At 36.8% G+C, this 26,214-nt stretch overlaps 1 protein-coding gene across 2 annotated transcripts in view; it reads right to left on the bottom strand.

Annotated features, from left to right (window-relative positions):
* The window catches only part of Epha6 (EPH receptor A6), a 1,036,261-nt gene that overhangs the window by 323,418 nt on the left and 686,629 nt on the right, over positions 1–26,214 (bottom strand). For both annotated transcript variants that reach the window (XM_004663307.2, XM_004663308.3), the window contains 3 exons: positions 17,616–17,724; positions 13,255–13,325; positions 8,758–8,883 (listed from right to left, as the gene is read on the bottom strand). In XM_004663307.2, coding sequence (XP_004663364.1) covers positions 8,758–8,883; positions 13,255–13,325; positions 17,616–17,724 — 306 coding nt within the window. The remainder of the gene's footprint in view (positions 1–8,757; positions 8,884–13,254; positions 13,326–17,615; positions 17,725–26,214) is intronic.

The following is a 26,214-nucleotide window of genomic DNA, read 5'->3' as shown; positions in this document are numbered from 1 at the left end:
GCTTCCTATACCAAAAATTTTAATCTCTCTGAGGCTTGTTCTCCATATCTATAAAATGAACATATAGGGCATTCATGATTTTAGGCTGTGAATCCTGAGTAAGATGAAAGTCCAAGTATGTAAACATTTAGTAATTCTTGCCTATTGTAAATATTAATATGGTAGTTTGAATGGATTCCCCATACTTGAATTAGGAGTTTATTAAAAGCTTGTAATTTGAATCTCCAGTCTCCTGGCTGGTGGAGGTGTCACTATGGGTGGAATTGGTCTAGTCCTACAGCATGGGGTGAAATTGGAATTCCAGTCTACAGTTACACAAATTGCTTGAGCTATGCCTAGAGTTCCTAAACTGTGCATGCTTGTTTTTTGGTTGTGGCTTTTTCTCTCTCTGATTGGATCGGTGAAAGGGGTCCAACTTCTTCTGCCATTATGGAATTTCCCTGGATCTTTAAGTTTCAAATAAATCCCGTCTTCCCCCATAAACTATCTGGTTTGGAGGTTCATCCCAGTGACATGTGACTATCTATTACAATCAGGGAAGCATAAGGCCAGGAAGGAGTTGAGAAGAAAAATTCTGGCAGGAGCAGAATCTCATTTCCATCTAGACAAGGAACCACACTAGATCACATAGTATGTCCATGTGCCTCAAGCTTCAAACAATCCCTCCACCAGCACATCACATCCTGTGAACTTGTTCTACAACACAAGCAATAGACACTAGCCTGTAACTATTCATGTTTATCTACCTTGCTGCTGCTTCCATCTTTCCAAATGTTACCAGTTTTTTTTTTTTTTTTAATTTGGAATTAATTCTAAGTAAAGACTGATGAAGAATGAGTAGTAGAAACTTGAAGAAAAAGTAGCCATTTTCCTTTAAGGGTATCTAAAAAAGCAGGAAAGAATGGGTCCTAAATGTGGGTATTGAATTCAGGGCAGCAGTTAAAGCAATGTAATCAGTGCCAGTACAATTACCTATCAGATATTGGATAAAAGGTGAAGGACTGTAATCAATAAAGATAGAATTCCCCTAGAACATATATAATTATCCCACTGAAAAAGAAAATTAGAGAGAATACTGACTAATTGTGGTTTGGGGAGCTCTGTGCCGCTATTAGGATACATAGTAAACGTGCCAAGCAGAAAACATCATAGATGATCCTGGCAGGAGCAATAGCTTTACTGGATGGATTAATTGAGATGGAAAAACCTGGACAGGTTATAAAATATCACCCATAAAAATGTAATAAAAATCTGGGCCTGGAGAGATGGTTTAGAGGTTAATTGCTTGCTTGTGAAGCCTAAGAACCCAGGTTCAATTATCCAGGTCCCATGTAAGCCAGATGCACAAGGTGGCACATGCATCTGGAGTTCATTTGCAGTGGCTTGAGACCCTGTTGCACCCTCTCTCTCTCTCTGCCTCATTCTCTCTCTCTGTCTGTCACTCTCAAATAAATAAATAAAAATAAACAAAAATTAAAAGCATAAGAAATTTAATAGGAATATTTATGTAAGAGGAATATAAAGCATATTTAATAGCTATAGATATTGTGAATGCATATATGATTTATATAAGACTTATAATATGGTGTAAAAGACAATATTGTTCTCAGCCTAATAAAATCAACTGGACAAGGACAGAAACATACTAGGCTTAATAGCAATTCATCTGAGAATTCTTCCTGGGGACAAGCTCGTGGAGCTCTTCCTACACCCACCGTGCACGTCTGCTGTTCACACAGCAGATGCAAACTCAAGCTGCACTAATGGAAGTGTCACAGGGACAGTGCTTATTTTGTGTTTGCTGTATGGATTATAAGACTTGGAATACTGGATTCAAGTCTGAAGAGGCTGAGAGAAAACCCTTGAAGAAGGAAACCAAAACTGGGCATGGTGGTGCACGCCTTTAATACCAGCACTTGGGAGGTTGAGGTAGGAGGATTTCTATGAGTTCGAGGCCAGCCTGAGACTACATAGTGGGTTCCAGGTCAGCCTTGGCTACACCAAGACCCTACCTTAAAAACACAAACAAAAATTGTAGACAAGGTGAGGAAGCATCCAGAAATCACATCAAGTGAACATGGCTGAAAAATTTAGACAATTCAGGCAGGGAAAGGAAGACTTGAGATGCTCACATATGGTCTTCAAACATTTGAGGGTTACAGAGTAGGGGAGGTGAAGGATTAGGTTTACTTGATAGAAGTTTAATTTAGCAGAGTAAGTGCCATGGGACATGTTACAAGCTTAATTTCAGTGCCATATTTATATATGGTTTTACTCATGGGGGTCCCTAGACAAGAGGGATTGTTCCCTAAGGAATGGGTTGAGTGAGGTCCTGAGCATTGCACAAATGGCATTTGATAAAAAAAGCAGGACATCCTCTTAAAATCTGCTCCATTCCATTTGCTTTTTACCACCATCATCATGGAACAAATTTATTTTATTTTAAGAAATCAAAGTACAGAGAGATAAGTTGTCTAGCACCTGTTCTTATAATTTATATAGAACTTTCTCCTCAGGGGATAGGAGTTTGAATGGCAAACATCAAATGAACTCTAAATCATAGGCACAAAACTCAGGTTAGGAAGCATTATGCAAGGCAGAGTTATATAATTTGTAAGCATGAATGGCTTAACTGGTTATGGAGGGATAAACACTTTGGAAGAGAAACCTTTACTATCTGTGATATAACTGGTTTATTTTTAAGACATTTGTGCATTGTAACCAGGGAGCTGTTAACACACAATATATTCAGATATTCATAAGGGTTATTTTCATAATGGAAAATCAAAAGGCTCTAACAGCTGCTACAAGCACCCACAAAAAGATAACATTTTAGATGTGCTCCTAGTTTGAACACTGAGTTTTCAACTCCTATCAGATGCTTGATCTTGGCTGTCATAATAATTCTTGTGATGTCTTCATCACAGTCTTAACAGAAGTCAAATTAACATCTGTCCTGAGAAGTACCTACAAATGTGCCATCAATATAGAAAGCACTAAGGTCACTCTCTCTCTTTCTTTCTATCTGTCTCTCTCTCTCATGCACAACCTTGAAATGCACCTCTCAATCCCCTTGAGATTCCATGAAGTTCAAATTATTTATTTAGATTTACCATGGCAGATACATGGATACCTCACATCAGTTAATATCTAGCTTTGTTATCTTCTTCTCCAATTATCTCTCTCCCTTTCTTTCTATAGGCATGCTCTCTCTCTCTCTCTCTCTCTCTCTCTCTTTCTCTCTCTCTCTCTCTCTCTCTTTCTCTGAGCTTCCACTCTTTGCAAATTGGGAAATAAAAATTGAGGGCTTTGGTCTGGGATCTCAACACTTTCTATTATGGTAGTTGCTAGGTCACTTTGTACCTGAATGGGAGGAGATAGCTCTTTGCTTGGAACTTAACATTGGGGAAACCAAAATAGATATTCACATCCGCCTCAGAAAGATTTGGGACTGTATGACTCCAATGTAGTTTCCCATCTCCATGGTGAAACAACCCACAGAGTGAGGTTCATACATCTCATAACACATAGTACTAAACTTCCCCTCCCTGTTTCCCCAGAAGATCTTAAAAACCTTTGGATCCTCTTGTCAGATGGTTCAGAATCTCCATCCCATTTTCTTTGCTCTGAATCTTGCCACTGTTCTCAGTTGGTGTTATTAAAGCCCGTGGACCCAAACAGAAATTTTCTGTGGTTTTCTAAATTTTGAATCTCACCATTGGCTAAACCACAAGACGAGAATCTGGGAGTATCCTGCTGGCAAGAGCAAGTTTTCCATCCATACAAAAATGCTCAAAGGACTGTATCCTGAGAATAGCTACAATGGGTGAGTTTCAAAGTGGGTCCTTCTCCAGCTGAGCCTCCAAGTGTGACCATGGCTTCTTCAGATTCCTGGTTGCAATCTTGTGAGCAGAAAGTATTTTGAGATTGAATGATGATTGTCATTCTCAGCCATTATAACTAAATAAAAAGACCATATTTATTTATTTATTTATCTATTTATTTATTTGAGAGCGACAGACACAGAGAGAAAGACAGATAGAGGGAGAGAGAGAGAATGGGTGCGCCAGGGCTTCCAGCATCTGCAAACGAACTCCAGAGGCGTGCGCTCCCTTGTGCATCTGGCTAACGTGGGACCTGGGGAACCGAGCCTCGAACCGGGGTCCTTAGGCTTCACAGGCAAGTGCTTAACCGCTAAGCCATCTCTCCAGCCCCCATATTTATTTTTAACCAGTAGTCTTACTCCAACCCTTTTAGTGAATGTCTGTTAAAGGGATAGCCTCTCACGTGTGTCATCTCTAACCTTCCCTGTAATCCTGCAGGAGGTGTTACTGCTATGGTTGTATTTTATAGGTATGAACACAAAATGTCTAAATGATCACTAAATTGATGAGGGCCACAGAGTAAGGTCATAGCACATCTGTGACTTAAAAACGGTTTCAGCCATGTCTTTTTCATTCATGTCATATTACCTATGGGAAATAGGAAAAACTGATCTTTCATGACATCATTTGGTTTAGAAAATTGTGAAAATCTTGAAGCAAAGCCATTACAAGTTCTTATCCAAGTCTGTAGATTGCTTAGGAAAAGGAGTTTTCAAGTTCGTAAAAAAAAAAAAAAAAAAGAAAAGAAAATCAATTTGACCTCCACCATAAATTCATTAAGTTGATGGATTAGAGTAAGCCCATGCCTCTGAGAAAAATCCTCTCACCTAAACATATAGGAAATGGGCATGAATATAGGCTTATTCCTGTATTAAAAGGAATCATGAAGCCACATCTGAAATACTGCCTGTAGTTCTCATTGTCATATTGTATGAAACTAAAATACAACTATGAAAAGGAATAATTGTAATAAAAGAGATAAGGGTTTAAGAACTCAAAAACATAATTGTTTATAAGACAGGAAGAAGAGTTGGGTGATGGCAATTTGGGGGTGCGAAGGGAATTATGAGTGGCATCAAAGTTAGCTTTTGACACCATGAAGGGTGAGGAGGAAGTAGTTAAATAGCTGTCTTAGGCAGCCAGGCAGGGGAAGGCTCAGGAGAGAGGAATCATCCCAAAGGATGTCACACCATGGCTGCTGCTGCAGCATGACTGTAATTCAGCATCTGCTTCAGGGCCATCCAATCAGCTCCCCCACCTCATTGTCCAGGTATGTGCCCCTTCCTGAGGCCAGAACAATCAGCTCTCTCTCTTGCCCACTATCCAGGTGTGTAGACCCTTTCCTGAGTTCAGGCCAATCAGCTCTCAGGTGTACCAATCTCTTCATTGAACCCAGTTAAAAGAGATTTACCCCAGGGGCACCTCCCTCTCCTGCTTCTGGGGTGTTCATCTCTCCCTGCCTAAATCTCCAGGGTCCCAATGTTGGCAAGACCATGTCCTTCCTACGCTAGTGGCCTGACTGCCAGAGTGGGAATGAATATTCTTTTTTCATCTATTTTTATATTCTTTAATTTTTAAGCACAAGCCCTTTTAGAAAATTCATTTCACAATTTTTTTTTCCCTCCAGGTCCCTGCTCAGTTTCCACATGGGTTCTCAGACAACAGGGTGTATCCAGTCTCATCCCATGGTTGAGGGTCACACCCTGAGTCCCCTGAGTAAATGTATTAGATTATAAACTATCCTTCTCAGTCTATCTCAATTATTTGTTAAAAACAGATTAAAAAAAAAAAAAACACCAGTATTTGGCTTTCAAGGTTTTTTTTTTTTTTTTTTTTTTTTGAGTCTCCAAACCCTGTTTTAAGGGAAAATATTTCAAACAAGACAGTAATTACAGGACAAAAACATTGCTCCAAAACATAAATCAGTGTTGACATTCACTTTTCATAACCTTTTTTGTGGTCCTTTCTTTAACTTGCATGCAGAAGCTTGCTGGGGAACTCACATTTAAAACTTTTAAAACTATTCTAGGAAAAGAAAGACATGGTGACAGTAAGCCAGAAAAGAAGTCTGATAGCAGAAGCAATAATGAGTTTTGTATAGATAAAGGGATAGAAAATGAATGACAGGAAGATGCTATGAATTTTCACTGAGAGGAAGGAAAGACGGAAGGTCAAATCTAAGAAGGGTGCCCTATGGGCTTAGATGCACAACCATGACTTTTTTTCAATGGAATAATGTATCAAAATTATAGACGCTCTGCTAGGCAAGGCTTTCTTATAATGGTTCAGGTTCTGTTCTATCCTGAAGATAAGGGATAGTTTTTCTCTGACCTTCTTCTCTGAACCATGATTAAAATTCAGTTTACCAGTTTTCCCATTTTCTCTCAAAATATGTATAAAACAATGATTCTACACAAATTTGACCTGGCTTTTTTTTCTTTACCTGAGGATTTCTGTTTCACAGCCTTTTACTCCATAGTATTGAATTTTATGATGCCAAAAAGTCAAAGGAGATAGATGCTCTAGATAGTCTTCTATGCAACGGAGCAGCTTACTTCATTTAAATGGAAATGTGTATTTTCAAGGAAATTCAGGAATGTATGATGAACAAAAGATAAGCTGCCTCTATTAAATAGAAGTGTGATGTAAAAAAGCCCCTGAAAATCTCACAGAATGGTGAAATTTACAGGAAAAGACATGGGATGGTAAGTATATATATTCTTAACATTATACATATGCATACATATATTACATAACAATATTACATATATTGCCATAGATAAATCTGTTTTTTTCTAAGGTTTTGTTGCGTACTGTTTGGTTACAAAGATGAAAATCTCAGGAACAAGGAGGTTGAATGTGGGTATCTCTTCTAAGCATAGTAATTTCCTAAGAAAAATAACCTCATTAGCACAATGTCTTCATAAGTATCACCCATCTAATAAGCATTGTTCAGTGACCATATTAAAAATTATCATTTTCTATGTTCTTTCTTCAGAAAAGATTAATGTGACTATTTTATATACACTTGCATGACTTATTTAAGAAGTATTTAATGTTCTTATGTTGTCTTCCAGCTAGGAACGTGGAAAGAATTCATAACTATTTCTTTCCCAAGAAAGTATGCATGTTTGAACTTTTTCCTTAGCCGTGACTACTCGTTTGGTGCATTCCTTTGCATCCCCACCATGAGTGCCTTAATTCTGTCAGAATATCTTCTGACAGTTGTCACAATCCGATATATGGCCTCTTACACTTCCCCACCAACATTCACCTATGTCCTACACCAACGCTGACACTCATGTCATTTAACTCACATTGTTAGGAGAATTTTCCAAATCACTCAGATTATGAAGAAGAAAAAGTATTTAGGGGCCAGAGAGATGGCGTAGCGGTTAAGCGCTTGCCTGTGAAGCCTAAGGACCCCGGTTCGAGGCTCAATTCCCCAGGTCCCACGTTAGCCAGATGCACAAGGGGGCGCACGCGTCTGGAGTTCGTTTGCAGAGGCTGGAAGCCCTGGCGCGCCCATTCTCTCTCTCACTCTCTATATGCCTCTTTCTCTCTCTGTCACTCTCAAATAAATAAATAAAAATCTTAAAAAAAAAATAAAAAAAAGTATTTAGAAGAAACAACAGGTGGGGACAGTAAAACGTAGGAGACAATCGAAGGAAAGTACTTACTGTTTAAAGCTTGGTATGCATAGAATATACATAACTACTATTTTCCCACAATATAATTGATATTGAGGTCATAAAATGATACATCAATATGTGACACCGTGGCTTGCTGTATAGCAGGGCTTTGGAAGCACCTCAGAAACTCCCTGTGATCCTCTCTTGCCACTTTTCTTCCTCTGGAGTAATCCATAGAAACTAGAATTCTTCAAAGCATATCCTACAAGCTAGGTTTATGATCTCCTCCTAGTTTTCTGAGTCAGATCTGGCCATATGTAAAACCTCACATGCCTTGTCTGAGAGTTGCTCATTTGCGCCTCCTTCCAAGAACTCCTATCCCATGCCTAGAGGTAAGGAATGCTAATGCAAAGAGGGGAAAAAGCCTGTCTTTGCAAGGCTTCCCTATTCATCATCTGGAACAAACATGTGATTATGACTCAGCCTCCTTGACCATTCAGCAGAGGACAACACGCTAGGGGCAGGAAGAGCCAGGGTGAGGGAACTCACGTTGTACAACCTTTGAAGATGAGCTCCTCAGGAAAGCACGGACTACTCACCTTGGAGCAAGTGCGTTGAAGAAGAAACATCCTGTATTCGCATCCCACCTTTTAAAATCAGAGTTTTCTAACTAACGTACAGCATAAATTCTTGAGGGCTGCCTTAAAATAAATTTGTTTTTATTCAGGATAGCTGAATAATGAAGTGTTCTGAATATTGAAAGATTCCACATAGGAAGCCTGATTAAAGTGCATTAAAATGATCTAAAACTCTATTAAACTAGATTTTACCTTGAATGAGTTTCAGAACACTTGTGGGTCTTACAAGCCTCCAGTTCATCTTTGTGAATACTAATGATAGACTATGTCTATAGATGTTGGGGCCTGGATAAATCTGTAATAAACCCACAACAATGCCCTGAAACTGCATCTTCCATGCAAATTCCTGAAGTACTTTCATATCCCTATAATTTATCTTCATTATGAAAATAGATTATAGGATATAAAATAACTTTTGTGAATATTCACATTATTTGGAAACCAAATATGGCAATTGTGCTCTTTTCAAATAACATCAAAAGATACTTTTGTATTTTAATCTTTTCAACTACTAAGCTTGCTAAAATGTAAATACTATTTGGATAAACTAGTTACAAAGCTGGTAAGGCATTTTATAGTCAGAAGTGCAAATGTCATGTGTACCTGCTCCGATGACTCTCTCAATGCGAATCCTTGAAGGATCAATTTCTTTTGCAAATTCATGGACTGCTAGGGATGGGTCTTCATAGGTATCTGGATCGATGTAAGTTTTAATTCCTGGGAAGCGCTCTGCAACAAAATGTAAATTTAGTTTAGTTTAAGAGTGTTTTAGTAGTCATACCTTTTGAGACTATGTAAAAGTGGGAGTGACTGGCTAAAGCAAGTCTTATTAATTACTTAAATTCCTCTCTTTTCTCCTTCTTCTCCCTCCCACCCTTAAAGTTTTGACTATTTAACAGCTTTACTACACAGCTCTGTGTTGATGTGTGATGGCTAATGATGGTGGATGAGTAGAAGTTGTGAGATGAAAAAAAGTAGGCCTCTGAAGGTATCTGTGAGGGTGTTTTAAAATAGGATTATATATATCTCTTTTTATCTACTTTATCCATATTTATATTGAGAATTATGATTAAAGGTGAAAGAGAAGAGTTTGGGAAATTTGTAGTCTGCAGAAAAAGAATATGTTAATATAGCTGTTAAGGAGATTAGAAAGTCATGTACTTTGCATTGAACTGAGACAATAAAAAAGTGTACTCTGAGGGCATATTAAGAACAAGCAAGACCTATCTCACCCTCAAGGGGATAAATGTATAAGCTCACTCAAAGGACATTTGAAGTAGAGAGCACTGGGGTGAAGGGCTCACATAGGACCACAGGACAGCTGTTTTCTTAAGATTCATTTCACTGTGCTCAGTCACTCAGACACTCAAAGACCCTTTGCTCATTGTCCAAGGGGACCCAAGCACCACTGGGAAGTACCACTGGAAGGTCTTTATTCATGTGATGCTTAATTTTCAAAGGAAAGCTGGGGAGCCAGGCAATGTGTAGCAGGGATGGTATTACAATTAAGTCCCTCAGAGGGCAATGTATATGCAGGACTACCTTAGTGAAGCTAAAGAGACAATGGAACTCCCCGGTGGTTAATGCTGCTAGGAATGTAGAATGTCTGTTGAGAAAAGCTACAGGCAGTGAATGGAGTCAGCTCAAGAAGAAAACCATTTGGGCTGCAAACATCAAGGTTTTCAGGGTGGGCTGCCCAAGTCCTTTGTAGGGTCCACCAGACCACCATGTGACTTAGATGCCAGACATGAGCTACAGGATGTAATGTTTGCCTTGCAAATTTCTTTTATTTTGGTTCCATCCTTTCTTGAATCCATTCCTATATTCTTGAATATGAAAGAAACCTATTAACTCTTGCTACTGTATTTATTTAAAATAATATTATATAGAGTCTTACAACAGAGACTGCTCTCAGTCTCAGAAGAAACGTTGAAGTTAGAATTTTGAACAACACTGGTATTGTAAAGATTTTGGGGAACTAGAAGGTAGATGGATGTATAGGAAATGTATAGGAAAGGTCACTACATGAAGGGTCACTACAACAAGGGTCACTATAGCAAGGGTCACTACAGCAATGGTCACTACAGGAAGGGTCACTGATCATTTCAACCTCTCACAGTTGTTTTCATAGCCTGTTATAAATGTCTGGGAAAGCCCCAGCCCATCCTGGTAGGAAGGATTGGATTCAAATACCTAAGGCATGTCCAACCTATTGATGTTGAGACAAAATCTTGTCATATACAAAGCTCATGCTCAAAAATTACAGCTGAGTTACAAAACTGGCCTAAAAACATTGTGGTGACTATGACTTTGTGTTAAGTCACACTATCTATCTTTAGCTGCAAGTGGCTTGTGGGCTCTAGGTTGGACACTGCGGACTATCATTGTGTAACTGCTGCTGTTTTTCTACTGGTGATCAGCTGTTCACAGCCTATCGGCAGGTGAAAGGAGCAGTGACGGACAGAAAACCTGAATGCATCCTTGCCTATTCATCTGGAAGGAAGCACAAACTATCTGTGAATAACTTATTTATTCATTGACTTCTTTTTCCTCCTTCTAATTTCTATCTCCTGGAGGACAGGCCATATCTTATTGTAGCTTTACGTCTTTCTAAATAGTTAGATACAGTTTTGTAGATAGCAAGAACACAAGTCCTTTTGGAATAATTATGAATTTGTAGGAATTATTAGACCAATGCTAAATTTGTGGCAAGGTGGATAGTATTTGGTTTCATTCCCTCAGATTTTTGAAAAACATATTAATACAGAATGAATTTATCTTTTTGCAGGGTGGGGGGTTCTCAGAAACATGTTCTCATAAGAAAATCTCAAAAACAAACAAAAGGTAAAAAAGTGAGTTTAGAGGAGGTGGTGAAATGTTCATTAAAACTTGCCTCATTAATTCTTCTATGTTCATTATCTTCGTTCATTACGTTCTGTTGACTATCTTCTTAGTATTTGGTATGCACTTCTGAGAAAACGCATACCTTTAAAAACAGCACCAGAGAGCATGTTTTAAGACCTGACCCTGGTGCTGAAAGGGTTTAGCTTGGGAGAATGGGGAACAGACCACCCATGTTTCTGTTTCATTTTCTGTTTCATACTCCATTTGATATCTCTATAACTTTAAGAGTAGTTTTTTAAAAACTTGTCCAAATTCTACTAGTACCATTTAATCAGCTATATGATGTTTTGATGGGAACACTACTATAAGCACAGATTAAAAATATCATTTATAAACTCACACATAATTTTAGCAATTAAAACATTCATTTATTTAAAGAGATGCACATTGGGCTGGAGAGCTGGCTCAGTGGTTAAGGTGCTTGCCTGCAAAGCCAAAGGACCCAGGTTTGACTCTGCAGGACCCACGTTAGCTAGATGCACAAGGGGGCACCTGCTAGAGTTCGTTTGCAGTGGTTGGAGGCCCTGGTGTGTCCATTCTCTCTTTCTCTCTCACTCTCTTTGCCTGGTTATTTCTGGATTTTGCTCTCTCAAATAAATAAATTGAAAATAAAATATTTTAAAAAGATGCACGTTGCTACAGAATAAGTTGGTTAACAGTGCTTCTTTCTTGGAAATAATATATGGGACATTGGAAAACTGTGACCAAAATGAGTTCCAACTTTGAATGTCAGGTTACAAATTTAAGTTGTCCCTGCCTTCTTAAACATCCCTTTATCCTTCTTACATCTCCTTGGCAGCCTTGGGTTATTTTCATTACATCTTGCTGAGTCCATCTGGTTTAGTTTATGTTAATCTGCTACTTGGAAAGCAGATAATAAATACTTCAGAAGCATTGTTTCCCTCTGCATCTGCATTTCAGCACTATGCAGTGAAGCTTACCAGTGCCCAGCATAAGTTAAATGGCCATGTGTCTGTATCCAGGTTTTTCCAATTTGTTTGCAATGTTTTGCAGTCATCTCAGGCCAGGTATCTTGGGCAGATGATTCTTGCAACATTTTGAAACCACAGAAGCCTTGGAATTTGCTATAACCCACCACACTAATTTATAATATTCTCACTTAAATCATCTTCCTATCCTGCAGTGTGATATAGATGGGAAAAAACTGTCCTCCTTTCTTTTGCTTAATTTGAACAAAAGGGAGGGTTTAAATAGTTAAGTTGCTTCACACATTGTCTCCATGCTTTGGTTAATTAGAAAACATTCCTTTCTCATTAATTTAGTGTTTCACAGGAGAAACATTGTCTTGACAAAGTAGTTTGCAATTTGGAGGTGGAGGTGGCTGTTTGGGAGGGGAGGGGGCAATTTTCAAACCAACTATAGTGGTAGATGTAGTATTCTTGGCAAAATATCTTCAAAGAATATAACCTTGTAGTCAGTGCAAAGGTTTCATACAAATTCTAGGAGTTAGAGAGTGGATACTCTTTTCTACTGATCATAAATTGTAAATTGCATTGTTGTGTGTATTAAATAACAACCTGTTCCTACAAGAAGGAATGAAACATCCCTCAATATATCTATTTCCACTGCTCCACTAAATAAAATCTACTCATTTGGGCTGGAGAGATGGCTTAGCAGTTAAGCACTTGCCAGTGAAGTCTAAGGACCCCGGTTCGAGGCTTGGTTCCCCAGGACCCACGTTAGCCAGATGCACAAGGGGGTGCACGCATCTGGAGTTTGTTTGCAGTGGCTGGAAGCCCTGACATGCCCATTCTCTCTCTCTTTCACTTTCTCTCCCTCTTTCTCTCTCTGTGTCACTCTTAAATAAATAAATAAGAATGAACAAAAAAAAAATCCTTATTTAAAAAAAAATCTACTCATGTTCTACAGCCGTTGTGAATGGGAAATAACTGCATGTTATCAGTCAGCATGTATTTTTAGCAAATGCAACCTGTTGTGTTTTTCAGCAAGCAATGGGAAAAGGTAATGGCATTTAATTAGAAGCAGGTGCAATTTCCACCAAAACCTGCAAACCAAATGAAACCTTTCAATGACAAGAGGTGGGGAGTGGTTTTCCTATTTGTTTGCTTTCTCAGTTCAATGGAGCACAGATTTGCAATGAGCTCCTGCAATGCTGGGGGAATCTAAACTAAGAGAACACAATACTTCACGGAGGAGAGTAGCTGTGGTACTCACGATGACCGTTCTGAACGTGGTTTCTTCTCTTCTCTTCTGACTTCATCTTGGCCTTTATGTACCACTGACACCTTACAAAAGACGAAAGCAGAAACATATATATTAAAAGAATACAGACAATTAGAATATATATTATCCATGGACAAAGTTATTGTCTCTATAAAGACCGCTTTTAGACCATCTTTATAATGTACAAAAATAGATTTTTGATGTACATCAACATTAGCACTAGATCAGGAGAAAGTGCTGTTAAGTGGACTGATCAATTTAAAAGATAGAGATTTTATAAAATACATTTCATCATTCATAACCATCCTTTTATTTCTTATATTACTTCTAATAAATAGATTTGGGAAAAGTATTAAAATCAAAATACAAAAGATTGTGAGTTTAAATCTCAGAAATTTAGAAAGCTGTCTTCTATTCTCAATACTGAACACCATGGGCTTTCTTTTGTAATATTTGAAATTTAGTAGAGAATGTGCACACCCTCTCTGGTAGCCATTTGGACTCGCACAACTACCTTGACTCAAGTAAATTCACCAGCATCCATGAAATTGGACATTTCATATATTCTGACTGATGAAACAGAATATATCTATAATATATAATCCAATTGTTTAGTGTGAATTTTGTCTCTAGTTTTATGGTAACTTGAATATTTATTCAGATGTATCTTACAGTTTTTACAGAATAATTTCCAGTGACTATGCCTTTGTCAGAGTGCATAAGAGATATTTCAAAATGATTTTTTAGATTTTTCATCATGTTATTATTTATTTATTAGATACAGAGGAGCAAAGGGAGAGAGGGAGAGAGAACAGGCATGTCAAGGCCTCCAGCCACTGCAAATGAATTCCAGATGCATGTGCCACGATGTGCATCTGGCTAATGTGGGACCTGGAGAATTGAACCTGGGTCCTTAAGCTTTTCAGGCAAGTACCTTAGCTGCTAAGCCATATCTCCATCCCCAAAAGACTTTTTAAAATCTTATGTAATTGACATTGCTCTCTCTGGTTTGTAGAGTGTCAGAGCAATTTACCATGTCATATAATTTTGCACACACAGAAATTGAAGGTGGGTAATAACTGAGTACAAAGTTTTCTCCATAGTTGTGATGTTGTTTTCAGTAATATTCACATTCTGCTTCAGGAACCCAAATATAGATAAGATTGAATCCCTTATCTCAATTTTATTAGGCTAAATCATTTAGCCTACAAAGATGGCAATGTTTTAAGCTTCTGATATTTACAGTCAAAGCAGTATTTTCTAATCTGCTTTCCACACATGTGTTTTATTTAGACTACTGTTTACAAAAAGTCTATAAGAAAATAGAACCTTCATTCATATTCTACATAACACATGCAAATATATAATAAATAAAAAGTTTTGCTACATGTTGAATCACTAGTAAATAAAATACCACCTAATGCCAGCTTCATGATGAGTGGATGTTTTAGTTTATTTTTTTTTTCTGTTAGCTATAGATATGGCAATCTTTTTAAGTAAAACTATGTAATAAAGTATCATAAACATTAAAAAAAACATAAAAAATGAAAAGTAGGGCTTGAGAGTTAGCTCAGAAGTTAAAGGCACTTGCTTACAAAAGATGATGGTCTGGGTTCAAATCCCCAGTACCCATGTAAAGCCAGAAACACAAAGTGGCACTTGCATCTGGAGTTTGTTTGCAGGGGCAAGAGGCCTTTCTATATATAAATAAATAAATATTTTTTTAAAAAATCAAAAGGAAAACTTGATGCTATTTCTAAATCAAAATTAACCATATTTAAATTATCATAACTATTGTTATATGAGATTATTTGTACTCTTGTTGTTATGATATCCATATAAGATAGCATTGTAAATTAAACTGGTTATAGTTTAATGATAAATAGGATATTATCAATATATCATTGCTCTTAAATTCACAGTGTACTGGCTGCATTTATGTTATAGAGGGCAAAGGGCACATAGATTTCTTATTCTTCTCACCACTTTCTTAATAACATATACTAAGCAGGTAGCAAGGTGTAAAGTTTTGGAAATTTTTTAACCAAATTGTTGTAGTGATACAACAAAATGCTTTTGTTTTCTTTTTCTTTTGCTTTGGAACAGATGTATCTTTAACTCTTCATAAGATGTTTTCCTTTCTCTTGTTCCTATGCCCTAATCTATGACTCCATCATCATATTGGATTCCCTCTCTTTGCAGGAGAGTCTGAGATGGGATTGGAAGAGTTTTTAATGTTATTTCAATAAACAAATAACTCTATCAGGATTTTTAGATTTTTCTTTATGTTGGTAGTTAAGCATTCTAAGTCATATCTAATATGTTAGATACTATATATTCCATATAAGAATTGTACTTCAAAATTTGTTTTCTGATGACTACAAAAGATGGGTTCTATCAAAATGAAGCTGATGGCAAAGTTCTGTCAGAGGCTAGCTCTAGGAATGAAGCGAGAGTCATAGGAGGAGGCTTCGCAGCAGTGTGAGGTGCCCAAACGCGGACAACATGATGGAATTCTCATGAGCTCTTGCATTCTTTCCAGCCCATTTATTGTTATTACTATTATCATTTTGTCAACCATTCACCCTTCACGAAATGAGAACATAAGACATTCTGTAGTAATTCAAAACTTCCATGAAAGTTATAGATGAGCAGAGTGATAAATACACTCACTTTTTAATTGATTCATCAAGTCATTGTTTCCAACCTAACCCCTTTAGAATAGTTTGCTTCTATATGGCTTTTTATTTACTTGCCATGACAGAAAAGGAGAGAGTGAGTGAGTGAGCACTGTGCACCCCGGCACAGCTCTTGCTGCTTCAAATGAACTCCAGATACATGTGACACTTCGTGCATATGGCTTAACTTTGGGCACTAGAGCATCAAACCCAGGACAGATGGGCTTTGGTAGCAAGTACCTTTTACCACTGAGTCATCTCCTTGGCCCCTTGTTTCTATATTTTTGATGGATTCTATAAAAGTAGGTTTATTATAGTGAAGCCTGATAAGACTCTTACTGATAGCAATAGAAAAATTTTAAGGCTCTGGCATTTGATAAGTACCACCTAAGGACTGAAGCTCGTGTCAAGTGAATGACCTATACATTGTAGTATGCGGTCAGAATGGTAGATGATAATCTTTCTCTCTTACCCTCTGTCTTTCTCTCTGCTGTAGATTCAACCCAGGGTCTTCACACACTAGGCAGGGGCTCTACTATGAATTACACTTCTAGCTCTTTAAAATTTTTATACATACATAACCCACCTTGAAACTCAAAGGCCTTAGGTGTTTTATAAACTGATCTACAATTCATTTCAGCTTTAAAATGAATTTTAATAAGATGTTGAGATATAGGCCCAATTTGAAAATGATAACACAAAGGTTGTTTATGGTTCAGAGAACTGATGCACATAAATATGGATATTTCTTACTTTTGCTCTTTATCAGCTGTCAGGGTTTTATTTCCACTTGGGTTCAAGTACTTTGGCTGAAGTCAGCTTGGAGGTACACTGTTTGCCTGGCATTCTTCTTGTAGGTTTAAACCATAACATTGGTTCTTCGGGTTATACTTGAATTTTCTCTATAAGAATGCCTTGAATATATTTGTTATTTCTGCCTATAGCCTTGGCTAAATATCAAGGCTTACCTAAAAGATTTTATGTAAAAATATTCCATGATTATCTTCATTCCTATTTTTCAATTACCAGTACTTAGCACATGGTAACAATCTAATATATTTAATAATGGTTTTAGCACATTGTCGTGCAAAACCTATATAAAAGTAGAAAGTTAAGGTTGAGATAGGTGAAGTACTTTGACCCTTAGTCAGAATTCAAATTTAGTTCTTTGATGGTAAATTTATAATTAACACAACATTTCATCTGTATAATACTAAAGTAGAATAATTCTGGATTTATAAAAAGAAAACAATTAAGATAATTCTAATAGACTTTTAATATTTAATTGATAAAATACATTTCTATAGCAATAATTTTATAAAGTTCTTAGATAAATTGTTCTAATTGAGTTCTTGAGCTTTTTTTTTTTTTTTTTTAATTTGCCCCAGGAAAGACCTTCATGGAAACATCAGATTATATAGCAAAAAATACACTGTAACTACTAAAGGAAAATTTATTACTCAAGACTTGAAATTCTTTCACCAACATTTTCAGTGAGTCCCTTCCAGAGGTTTGTTGATGCAGATGAGTGATGGAGGGTCTGTAGTTGGATAAAGTTCCATGTGGGTCCCTTTCTGTGTCAGGTGTATTGGTTGTACATAAATATATGTGGATACACAGGCATAAGGAATGGAGAAATGCAAGTCTTAGGGATAGTTAGGGGTAGCTCATTACCTTCCAGTGATCAGGAAGAACAAAGTGAGGATGACGAGGAGGGTGAATCCCCCGACGGCGGCCGTGGCTATCACGAGGATCTGCCCTTGCTCTGTGGCCATGTCAGAGGCTGAAACACAGACCAGATATCATGCCTCTGTGGACACGTCATGATCAAATGAATCTGCTGCACGGTACACAGCTCAAATATGGCCTGATGACAGACAAAGCCAGTGAGTTGGCCTTGATTTCAGTATTTGGCCTAACCAGCTCAAAGTAAATGCATTCTGTGAAAGACCACAAAAATTGAGGTCATCAACCGCAACACAAACCTGTCTTCTTTCTTACAGAAATATAAGTGTAGCAGGCAGACTCTTGGTAAGTCAAAATTTTATCTAAAGAATGTTTTACCTAGGCCAGACTTTATAGAGGGCCTTAGCATTTATTCCCAGAGAGCTGAAAGAATAGTATGCTATTTATTTTAGGAATTGTATAAGTACATATATATGTTTTGTAGGACTAAATTCAATTATTCAATGTATAAATTTCCACCTCCATAGCACAAGGATATATATTCATATATGCACAGCTATTCTATAGGTATTAATTAGAAAAATATTATCTAAAAGCTTTCCTTTTGTATTTTTAAAGAAATATTTTTATTTATTGGGGAGGTAAGGGGAGTAGGTTAGGCTTCTTGCTGATGCAAATGAACCCCCCCACCCCCGCCCCAGATGCATGTGCCACTTTGTGCCTGGCTTTATATAGGGACTGGGGAAGTGAACTCAGGCTGACCGGTTTTACAAGCAAGTGTATTTACCAGCAAGTTTTATTCTTTTGAAGAAGAGGCTAGATGATATATTGTAACCACATACTACTTTTTTTGAGGAAACTTTGTGTAGACAAGAAAACTCCATCTGAAAACCTTTCATGAATCTTTTAAAAATATATGAGTCCAATTTATTAATATATCGCATTTTCTCTGTTGTAATACATAACATTGGGATGGATTGGGGTTTCATATGAATATTGGATATATGTACAGAAATGCAATAAAATCCCTTAATATTTACAATTAATATACAATTAAATGATAAAAAATTAAAAATAGAATAGAGATAATTAAGTTGAAATTCACAGAAAGAAGTGAAAGTGCTTGATGATATAGATCTATGATCAGAATTCAGGCTTCCAGATTTTGTTTCATTTTTTTCTTGTGCTCATAAGGAATAAGGAGGTGTCCAGTGAAAATGGGATTTTAAATAACATATCCTAGGTTATTCATACAGTAATGTACATTAGGATGACTGAATTTAGACATTCTACCCTTTCTGATTTTTTTTTTTTCCCATAGGACCTCACTCTAGCCCTGGCTTACCTAGAATTCACTCTGTAGCCCAGGCTGGCCTTGAACTTACAGTTATCCTCCTATCTCAGATTCCTGATTGGTTGGATGAAAGGTATGAGCCATCACATCCATCATTGGATTGCTGGATGCTAATCTATGACTTCTGGGAATAATCCTGTAAGGAACCTTCATTTAAACTCTTTTTAAAATTATTACACTTTTAATTAATTTACAAAATGGTAGGAATCTATTTAGTTTGTTTATACATTTTTTTATTTTGGTTATTCTTACTCTTATCACTTACTGCTATTCCTGCTTAAACCTCTCTATAATTTACAATACTTACCAATAGCCTATACTTTTAAGACGATAGTACCCTTTAGCATCCTTGATTTGACTAAAGCTTCTTTTTGGATTTGATTAACATAAACATATATTTGTGGGTCTTATTGGTTATAGCAAGCAAAATGGACAAAAAAATACATGGTTGAAAAGTAAACAGTATAATTTTCTTCCATAAAAATTATTGAATTTTAGTGTTTTAAAGCTTCTGTGGAAGTAGACATTAAGGGGAATTAAACATGTAGTATGTTGTTTGGAAATATGTACTCAGAGTAATAACATTCTCATAAAAATGACTTATCTACTAGAGTGTGGCTGAACCTTACAAAGTATTGTTGGTTTGGTAAGAAACCAGATGCAGCATTTATGAGACTGTTAAAGAAATCTAAATGTAAATAACAAACAAAAGTCATTTATGTTTAGTTTTGTTTTTGTAAGGGGAATTTATTAAACCTTGAAATTAGATTACACTCACTATGATTTAATAAAGATATTTTTAGGCATTTTTTTGTAATGTTGAATTTTGACTCATAATCTGTTCAGACACAATTTAAATTTTTGCATTTTATTAGTTCTTTACTGAATTTACTAATCTCCAAAATAGCACTGATGTCATGGAGATTCATGGAATGCTCTAAAATGCCACATTTTCTCATTGAAAATTATTAAATAACACACAAAGGAACTGATAATTCAGAAAGCAACATTAAACTCTTGATAACAAGCAAGATAGCATGTTAAGAACAAAACATTATTTAATAGCAGCAGGTGCTGTGTTCATAAAATACATAATCTGGTTGAAGAGTTTTGAACCTAGAACATGTATCTTCAAATAGATTGCTAGGTAGGTGGGAAATAAGATTATGTAATTGGATGTTCTTGTCATTTGAATGCAAAATGTCCCCTTTCCTCCTCAGCTGGTGGAGCTGTTTGGGAAGGTCGCAGACCTTTAGCAGGTCAAGTCCTGCTTGAGAAAGTGGAGAGGGCCTGGAGGATTGACAGCCTGGCCCTGCTTCCTGTTCTCCCTCTGGCATTATATGACCTGCCATGGTGGATTGTATCCCCTAGAAACTGTAACCTAGAATAATCCCTTTCCTTTCTTAAACTACTTTCTTTTTTCCAGGTATTTTGTGAGAGTAATGAGTGAAGTAATTAATTCCTGTGCTTGTGAAATCTTATTACTTTGTTATAGAAATTTGTGGTTTAGACACTAACATAGCAAACTTCTGGTTTTCCTAATATTTCTCCTTTGGCACACTTGTGGTTATGTAGTTAGAAAAAGTGCTTTAGTCAGGCATGGAGATACCCGCCTTTAATGCCAGCACTCAGGAGGCAGAGGTAGGAGGATCGCATGAGTTCAAGGCCACCCTGAGACTACAGAGTGAATCCCAGGTCAGCCTGAGCTAGAGTGTGACCCTACCTGAAAAACAAACGAACGAACAAACAAACAAACAAACAAAAAAACCAGCAACACAAAAGTGATTTAATTAAAATTTTAATTAGAGGACAGAAAATTTGTGGCAATTTTAAAGATGCATATTCCAGTGTAATTATTTATTAAACTTGTATGCTGGAAAGCTTAAATGCTCTTGTGTGCAGAGTAAAATATATAAATACACAGGTCAGTCCAAAACAAGAGTGTTTTTAGAAGCTCAGTATTATACTTGGTGTAACAATACTGTGTATGCTAAGGCTAGAATGATTAGGAGCATATGAAGAATACGATTATCTTCATCCATAGTCTTTTATCACTTGAATGAGCGCACATACAATGTACACAGGAGAATTTATAATCCAGTTCTGATTTGCCGGTCCCCTAGTCTGAGCCATTGACAACATTTTAAACCACCACTTTCATTAATAGGAAAATTTACTTGATTCAGATCTTTTGTTCTAGAGCAATCATACCCTTGCTTACGGATTTTATGTCTATAATGTTAAAATGTTGAATTAAATGTTCTTGTCACAACAGTTGAAGGCAATTTGGTTATATTATCTGTTAAAGTTATAGTAAAGGTTTGGAAGAGCATGATTAACCATAGGGAAGCAGAACTAACCAGTTCCTGACAAGGACGATTCCTGTTTCCATCATGTCCATGTTGGCCTATCACTGACTGCATCGCAAGATCAATTCCAAATCACTTAATTTAATTTTATCAATCAGGATTTTAAAAATGGCTATAGCACATTCCTCTATACTTATCAAACCATGGCAAATTTCTTTCACTTCCTTTAATAAACTGAACTTTCTCTATAGGTCAATTCCTATTCAGTCCTCTTTCATGAACATCACACCAGTTGTGATGTTTTCTTCTGATTGTTTAAATTTTGTTTGGTCCTCAGACAGCTTTTTCCATATGCTTTAATAAATTATTTCTATAACTAAATCTATAATATGCCACCCGAATTACTTTTGTTGTAACCTGTTTCTTCTATTGGAATACAAGTTACTATATAAGGGCAGGACATTTATTAACTATGCAGGGTATCTTATTTTAATTTTAATTTAATTTTTATTTTTTAGGGAGAGAGAGAGAAAGAGAGAGAGAGAGAGAGAGAGAGAGAGAGAGGGAGAATTGCTGTGCCAGGGCCTCAGCCAATGCAATGGAACTCCAGATGCTTGTGCTACCTAGTGAGCATGTGTGACTTTATGCTTGCCTCACCTTTGCGTGTCTGGCTTATGTGGGGGTCTGGAGTGACAAGCATCAGTCCTTAGGCTTTATGGGAAAGTTCTTTAACCACTAAGCAATCTTTTTAGCCCTAAAGATACTTTATTTACATTTGTATTTGAGACAGATTGAGAGAAAGAGGCAGATATGCAGTGAGAAAGAGAGAGGTAATGCATGCTCCTGGGCCTCCAGCTACTGCAAAGGAACTCCAGACCTATATGACACCTTGTACATCTGGCTTTATGTGGGTACTGGGGAACTAAATTGAGTTCCTTAGGCTTTGCAAGCAAGCTCTTTAATCACTGATCCATCTCTCCCACCCTAGGAAATTTATTATTCATATTGCCTGTATCAAGTTGAATGTTATATAACCTCTCAAAAAAACAAATGTAAATAAAACCATGATCATTATGGAATATCTAGGTAGTCCCAAATCTTATTGCAACTGTTCTATTAGAAACAGAGAAGAGAAGTCAAAGAAGCAGTTATTGGAATTACCCCTGAGGAAACTAGGTCAGTATATCCAATTCAGAAAAGTGGATCTAAGTTTATGAATTTATTATTGGATCAACAGATACCTATTAAACAACAACTATATAGCAAACAACTGATATAGACCTGGGGAAACAGAAAGAAAAAAACACAGTGGAAGGAGTCCCTATGCTCAAAGACTTATTCTCTGTGAAGGAAAGCAGACACGCAAACACACACACACACACACACACACACACACACACACACACACACACAGAAAAATAAAAATTAAAATTAAAAAATTAAAAAAAACATAAGTAAGTATTGCTACAGGAGAGAAATTTACCTGTAATATTATCTATCCATTTGTTAAGTCATGAAAAAAAGCTTCTTCCTAATTAGCTTTGTAGGAAAAATATGCTGAAAAAGTTACCCTCATAAAATAGTACTTATACAGAGCTAAGAATCTATGGCAAGACCTGAAATTTATTTGTGACTTGCTCAATGGAACTGTTTGCTAAATAAAATGAGGCTGTATTCTTAGAAAAAGGCAAGTATATTAAAATTAAGCATTTCATTTTACAGTTTTGGAATAAAATGTACTTCTTTAAGGGGGAACAATGATCTATCCCCAAATGTTGGGAGCTGGTTATTGACTCAGGACTTAGTAGGGAACCAGTGCTTAGTTTAAGTTGGGATGACGCTGTTAAGTGAGGCTTCCTTTGGTTGTTGTTATTTAAAATAGAAAAAAGTATTGGAGTTCTTTACTTATAACCCAAACACAAAAAAATAGATTTTGTGTATTTAGGAAAATGTGAGAGAAAAGCAATTTGGCTATTTTTAACCAACACATTTTCTTCTATGGAACTGCATGATTTTGTCTACTTGTAATCAAGATTACTCTAGTTTATATTTACATTTCAAAGTAAAATCTGTTATTTGTATTCTGTGTCATTTTCTGTAGAATAGCTTTCTGAATTTAACTCTTTTGTGTTATGAATGTCTTTTTAAGGCTACTGGAAGTAACATGATTTTTTAAAAAGAATTTGTCAAAAATGTTACCTAGGGCTGGAGAGATGGTTTGGCAGTTACAGTGTTTGCTTACAAAGCAAAAGGATCCAGGTTTGATTCCCTAGGTCCCATATAAGCCAGATGTTCAAGGTAGCACATGCATCTGGAGCTCGTTTGCATGGCTGGAGGTTCTGGCATGCCCATTCTCTCTCTCTCTCTCTCTCTCTCCATGTATATATAATCTGCCCCCCTCTTTTTCAAATAAATAAATAAAATTTTAAAAAAGAAAATGAAATGTTGCCCAGTAAATAAGTTGTCTTTATCACTTTCACCAAAATGATTCCTTTAAAGCACCCACTAAATTTCAATGGAGTAACTGATAGACAGCAATACCACATGATTAGAGACATAAAGAGTGTGGTGGTTTGATTCAGGTGTTCTTCGTTAACTTAGGTGTTTTGAATGCTAGGTTCCTAGATGATGGATATATTGGAATTAAAGCCTCCTGGAGGCAGTGTATTGTTGGGGGCAGGCTTATAGGTGTTATAGCCAGTGTCCCCTTGCCAGTGTTTGGCACACTCTCCTGTTGCTATTCTCTAACTTATGTTGGCCAGGGGGTGATGTCCACCCTATGCTCATCTCATTGTTTTCCCCTGCCATCATGGAGGTTCTCCTTTAGTTTTTAAGCCAAAATAACCTTTATTTTTTTTTTTCCCACAAGCTGCTCTTGTGGTTGGGTGATTTCTGCCAGCAATGTGAACCTGACTGTCACAAAGAGTATCACATACAAATGGATAGTGAGCAACTTTTTTTTTTTTTTTTTCTAAAAGGATATACTCTTCTGGCTACAAACTTATAATTAGACAAGATTTATGATTTCCTTTTGGCGTGTCTTCTGATACTGCCTCTTACCCATTTTTTCCACAGTATATTATCTGATAACTATTTTTCAAAATATTATTTAAAATTATTCTGATCTTCCCAATTACCTGGAAGGTAAAACCATCACTTATAGGAAGCATATCTCAGAGATGCCTAGACTTAGAACTTTAGTGTCAGTCCCAATTGCAGTGTTCTCCCTTCCCTTCCCACTGCTCATCAATGCTGACATTTCTACCCTTTAAAAATTCTTTTGTTTCATCCCAACCCCCTCTGATTCCCAGGGCTATTTTCTAACTTAAGATACTCATCTTATCACATGTATTTGAAATCAGCTAGATGACAGGCTCAATTATGTGAGACATAGTTGAGCAATAGCAAGTAGAAGAAAAAGGAAAACAAAGATTTTGTGAAAGTTGTCTGGGTGATGCCCACATATTAACAATACATGGCGTACTCTGTTGAAATGCTTTGATTCCCTACACTTTCACTTCGGATATATTTATTGATCTCTACCTTTACAAAGACAGCCTGCTAGCAATAGACTAGAAATGAGGTTATAGAGGGCGTATAAAGAAAGGGGGGTGGAGAGAGAAGGAGAGCAAGCTCACCATAAACATACACTATGTGGACAGATAACCAAGAGAGAAAAACTGAAATCATGACATGAGATTTCAAAAAGCACCTAGTTAGGAGCTAGAAGTTGAGGTTAGTCCAATAAAAACTCATAGAGCAGCAAAGAACTCAGGTTAAACATAGGATCACTCAAGCTCAGTGAAAAATCCTGACACAAATCCAAGATATCTTACTGAAAAGGGAAGGGCTTTGTTGACGCACAATTAAAAAAAAAATTCCTCTGCTTGCTTTTTTGACTTACATGACAAAATTAGTCCTTAAACATGTCTTAATTTTATAGATATTTGCTCATTGATTGGTGGAGTGGAATTTGGTCTAAGTTAGTAACGTTAGTGGAAGATAATTGTTTTCCTAAGTTTCTGCATCAAAATTCTCAATGAGGTAAATATTTAAACGAACAGAATAAGCACGGCTTTGTATTAGTGACTTTCTTTTGCATTTATTCATTGCAGCCATCCACCATCAAAGAAATATCTGTGAGGTTAAAACTCGAAGAGAAAGAGATAAGAGATTCCCTCTTTCCGTCAAGTGAGCTGGTTACTGAATTCTCAGCTGTATCAAGGCAAAATTTACAGATCATCTCTGTTGAAACAGAGGCCTTAGCAGGGATTATACTCTTTTCAAGAAGTGCTTCGCAAGCTGGAGCTGAGCTGGAAGCCCCCTTCCTATTAACAAGCTGTCAGGATGCTGGAAAGATCTATGCAGCATGCAGCCTTTGGGAGGAGAAAAATGCATCAATGGTATTAGCCAGCAGTGGATCCTATATGAATTATGGCTGGCCAGCGAGGCTAAATGAACTACCTGGTACAATGATGGCAAGTCTGTTTTGGAAGAAACCAGTTGCTGTCTAGATTTGAAGCTTGCTTCTCAGGAGGCAATTCATACCATATTATGAAAACTTAAACAAGCCTGCTCCATCCCTTGCCCTCAGATACTGACATAGGCCCTAATTACTCCACAGTGAGTACCAATAAGCCTACTGAAGAAGGCCCTGGGGAAACTGGGGACTGAGACAGAGGGGGTATAAGATTATAACTTACGTATAAAAGTAAATGAGTAAATTTACTTGAAGGAGTGAAAAGCCTATGACTGAGGAGATCATAAGCCTTAGGGGAGAAAGTACTACTATTGTCAGGCTAAATGCATAACTATATTATATATATATATTATGCCCACCAAACTGCCCTCTAAACATTTATGTTTAGAGTATTAATAATACTCTCACTTTTGGTTAGACGCGCTTTTATTTTCAGATGGTGGT

This window comes from Jaculus jaculus, chromosome 4 (assembly GCF_020740685.1).
Source record: "Jaculus jaculus isolate mJacJac1 chromosome 4, mJacJac1.mat.Y.cur, whole genome shotgun sequence".
Taxonomy (NCBI): Eukaryota; Metazoa; Chordata; class Mammalia; order Rodentia; family Dipodidae; genus Jaculus; species Jaculus jaculus.
This window is presented reverse-complemented; position numbering and strand designations above follow the sequence as displayed.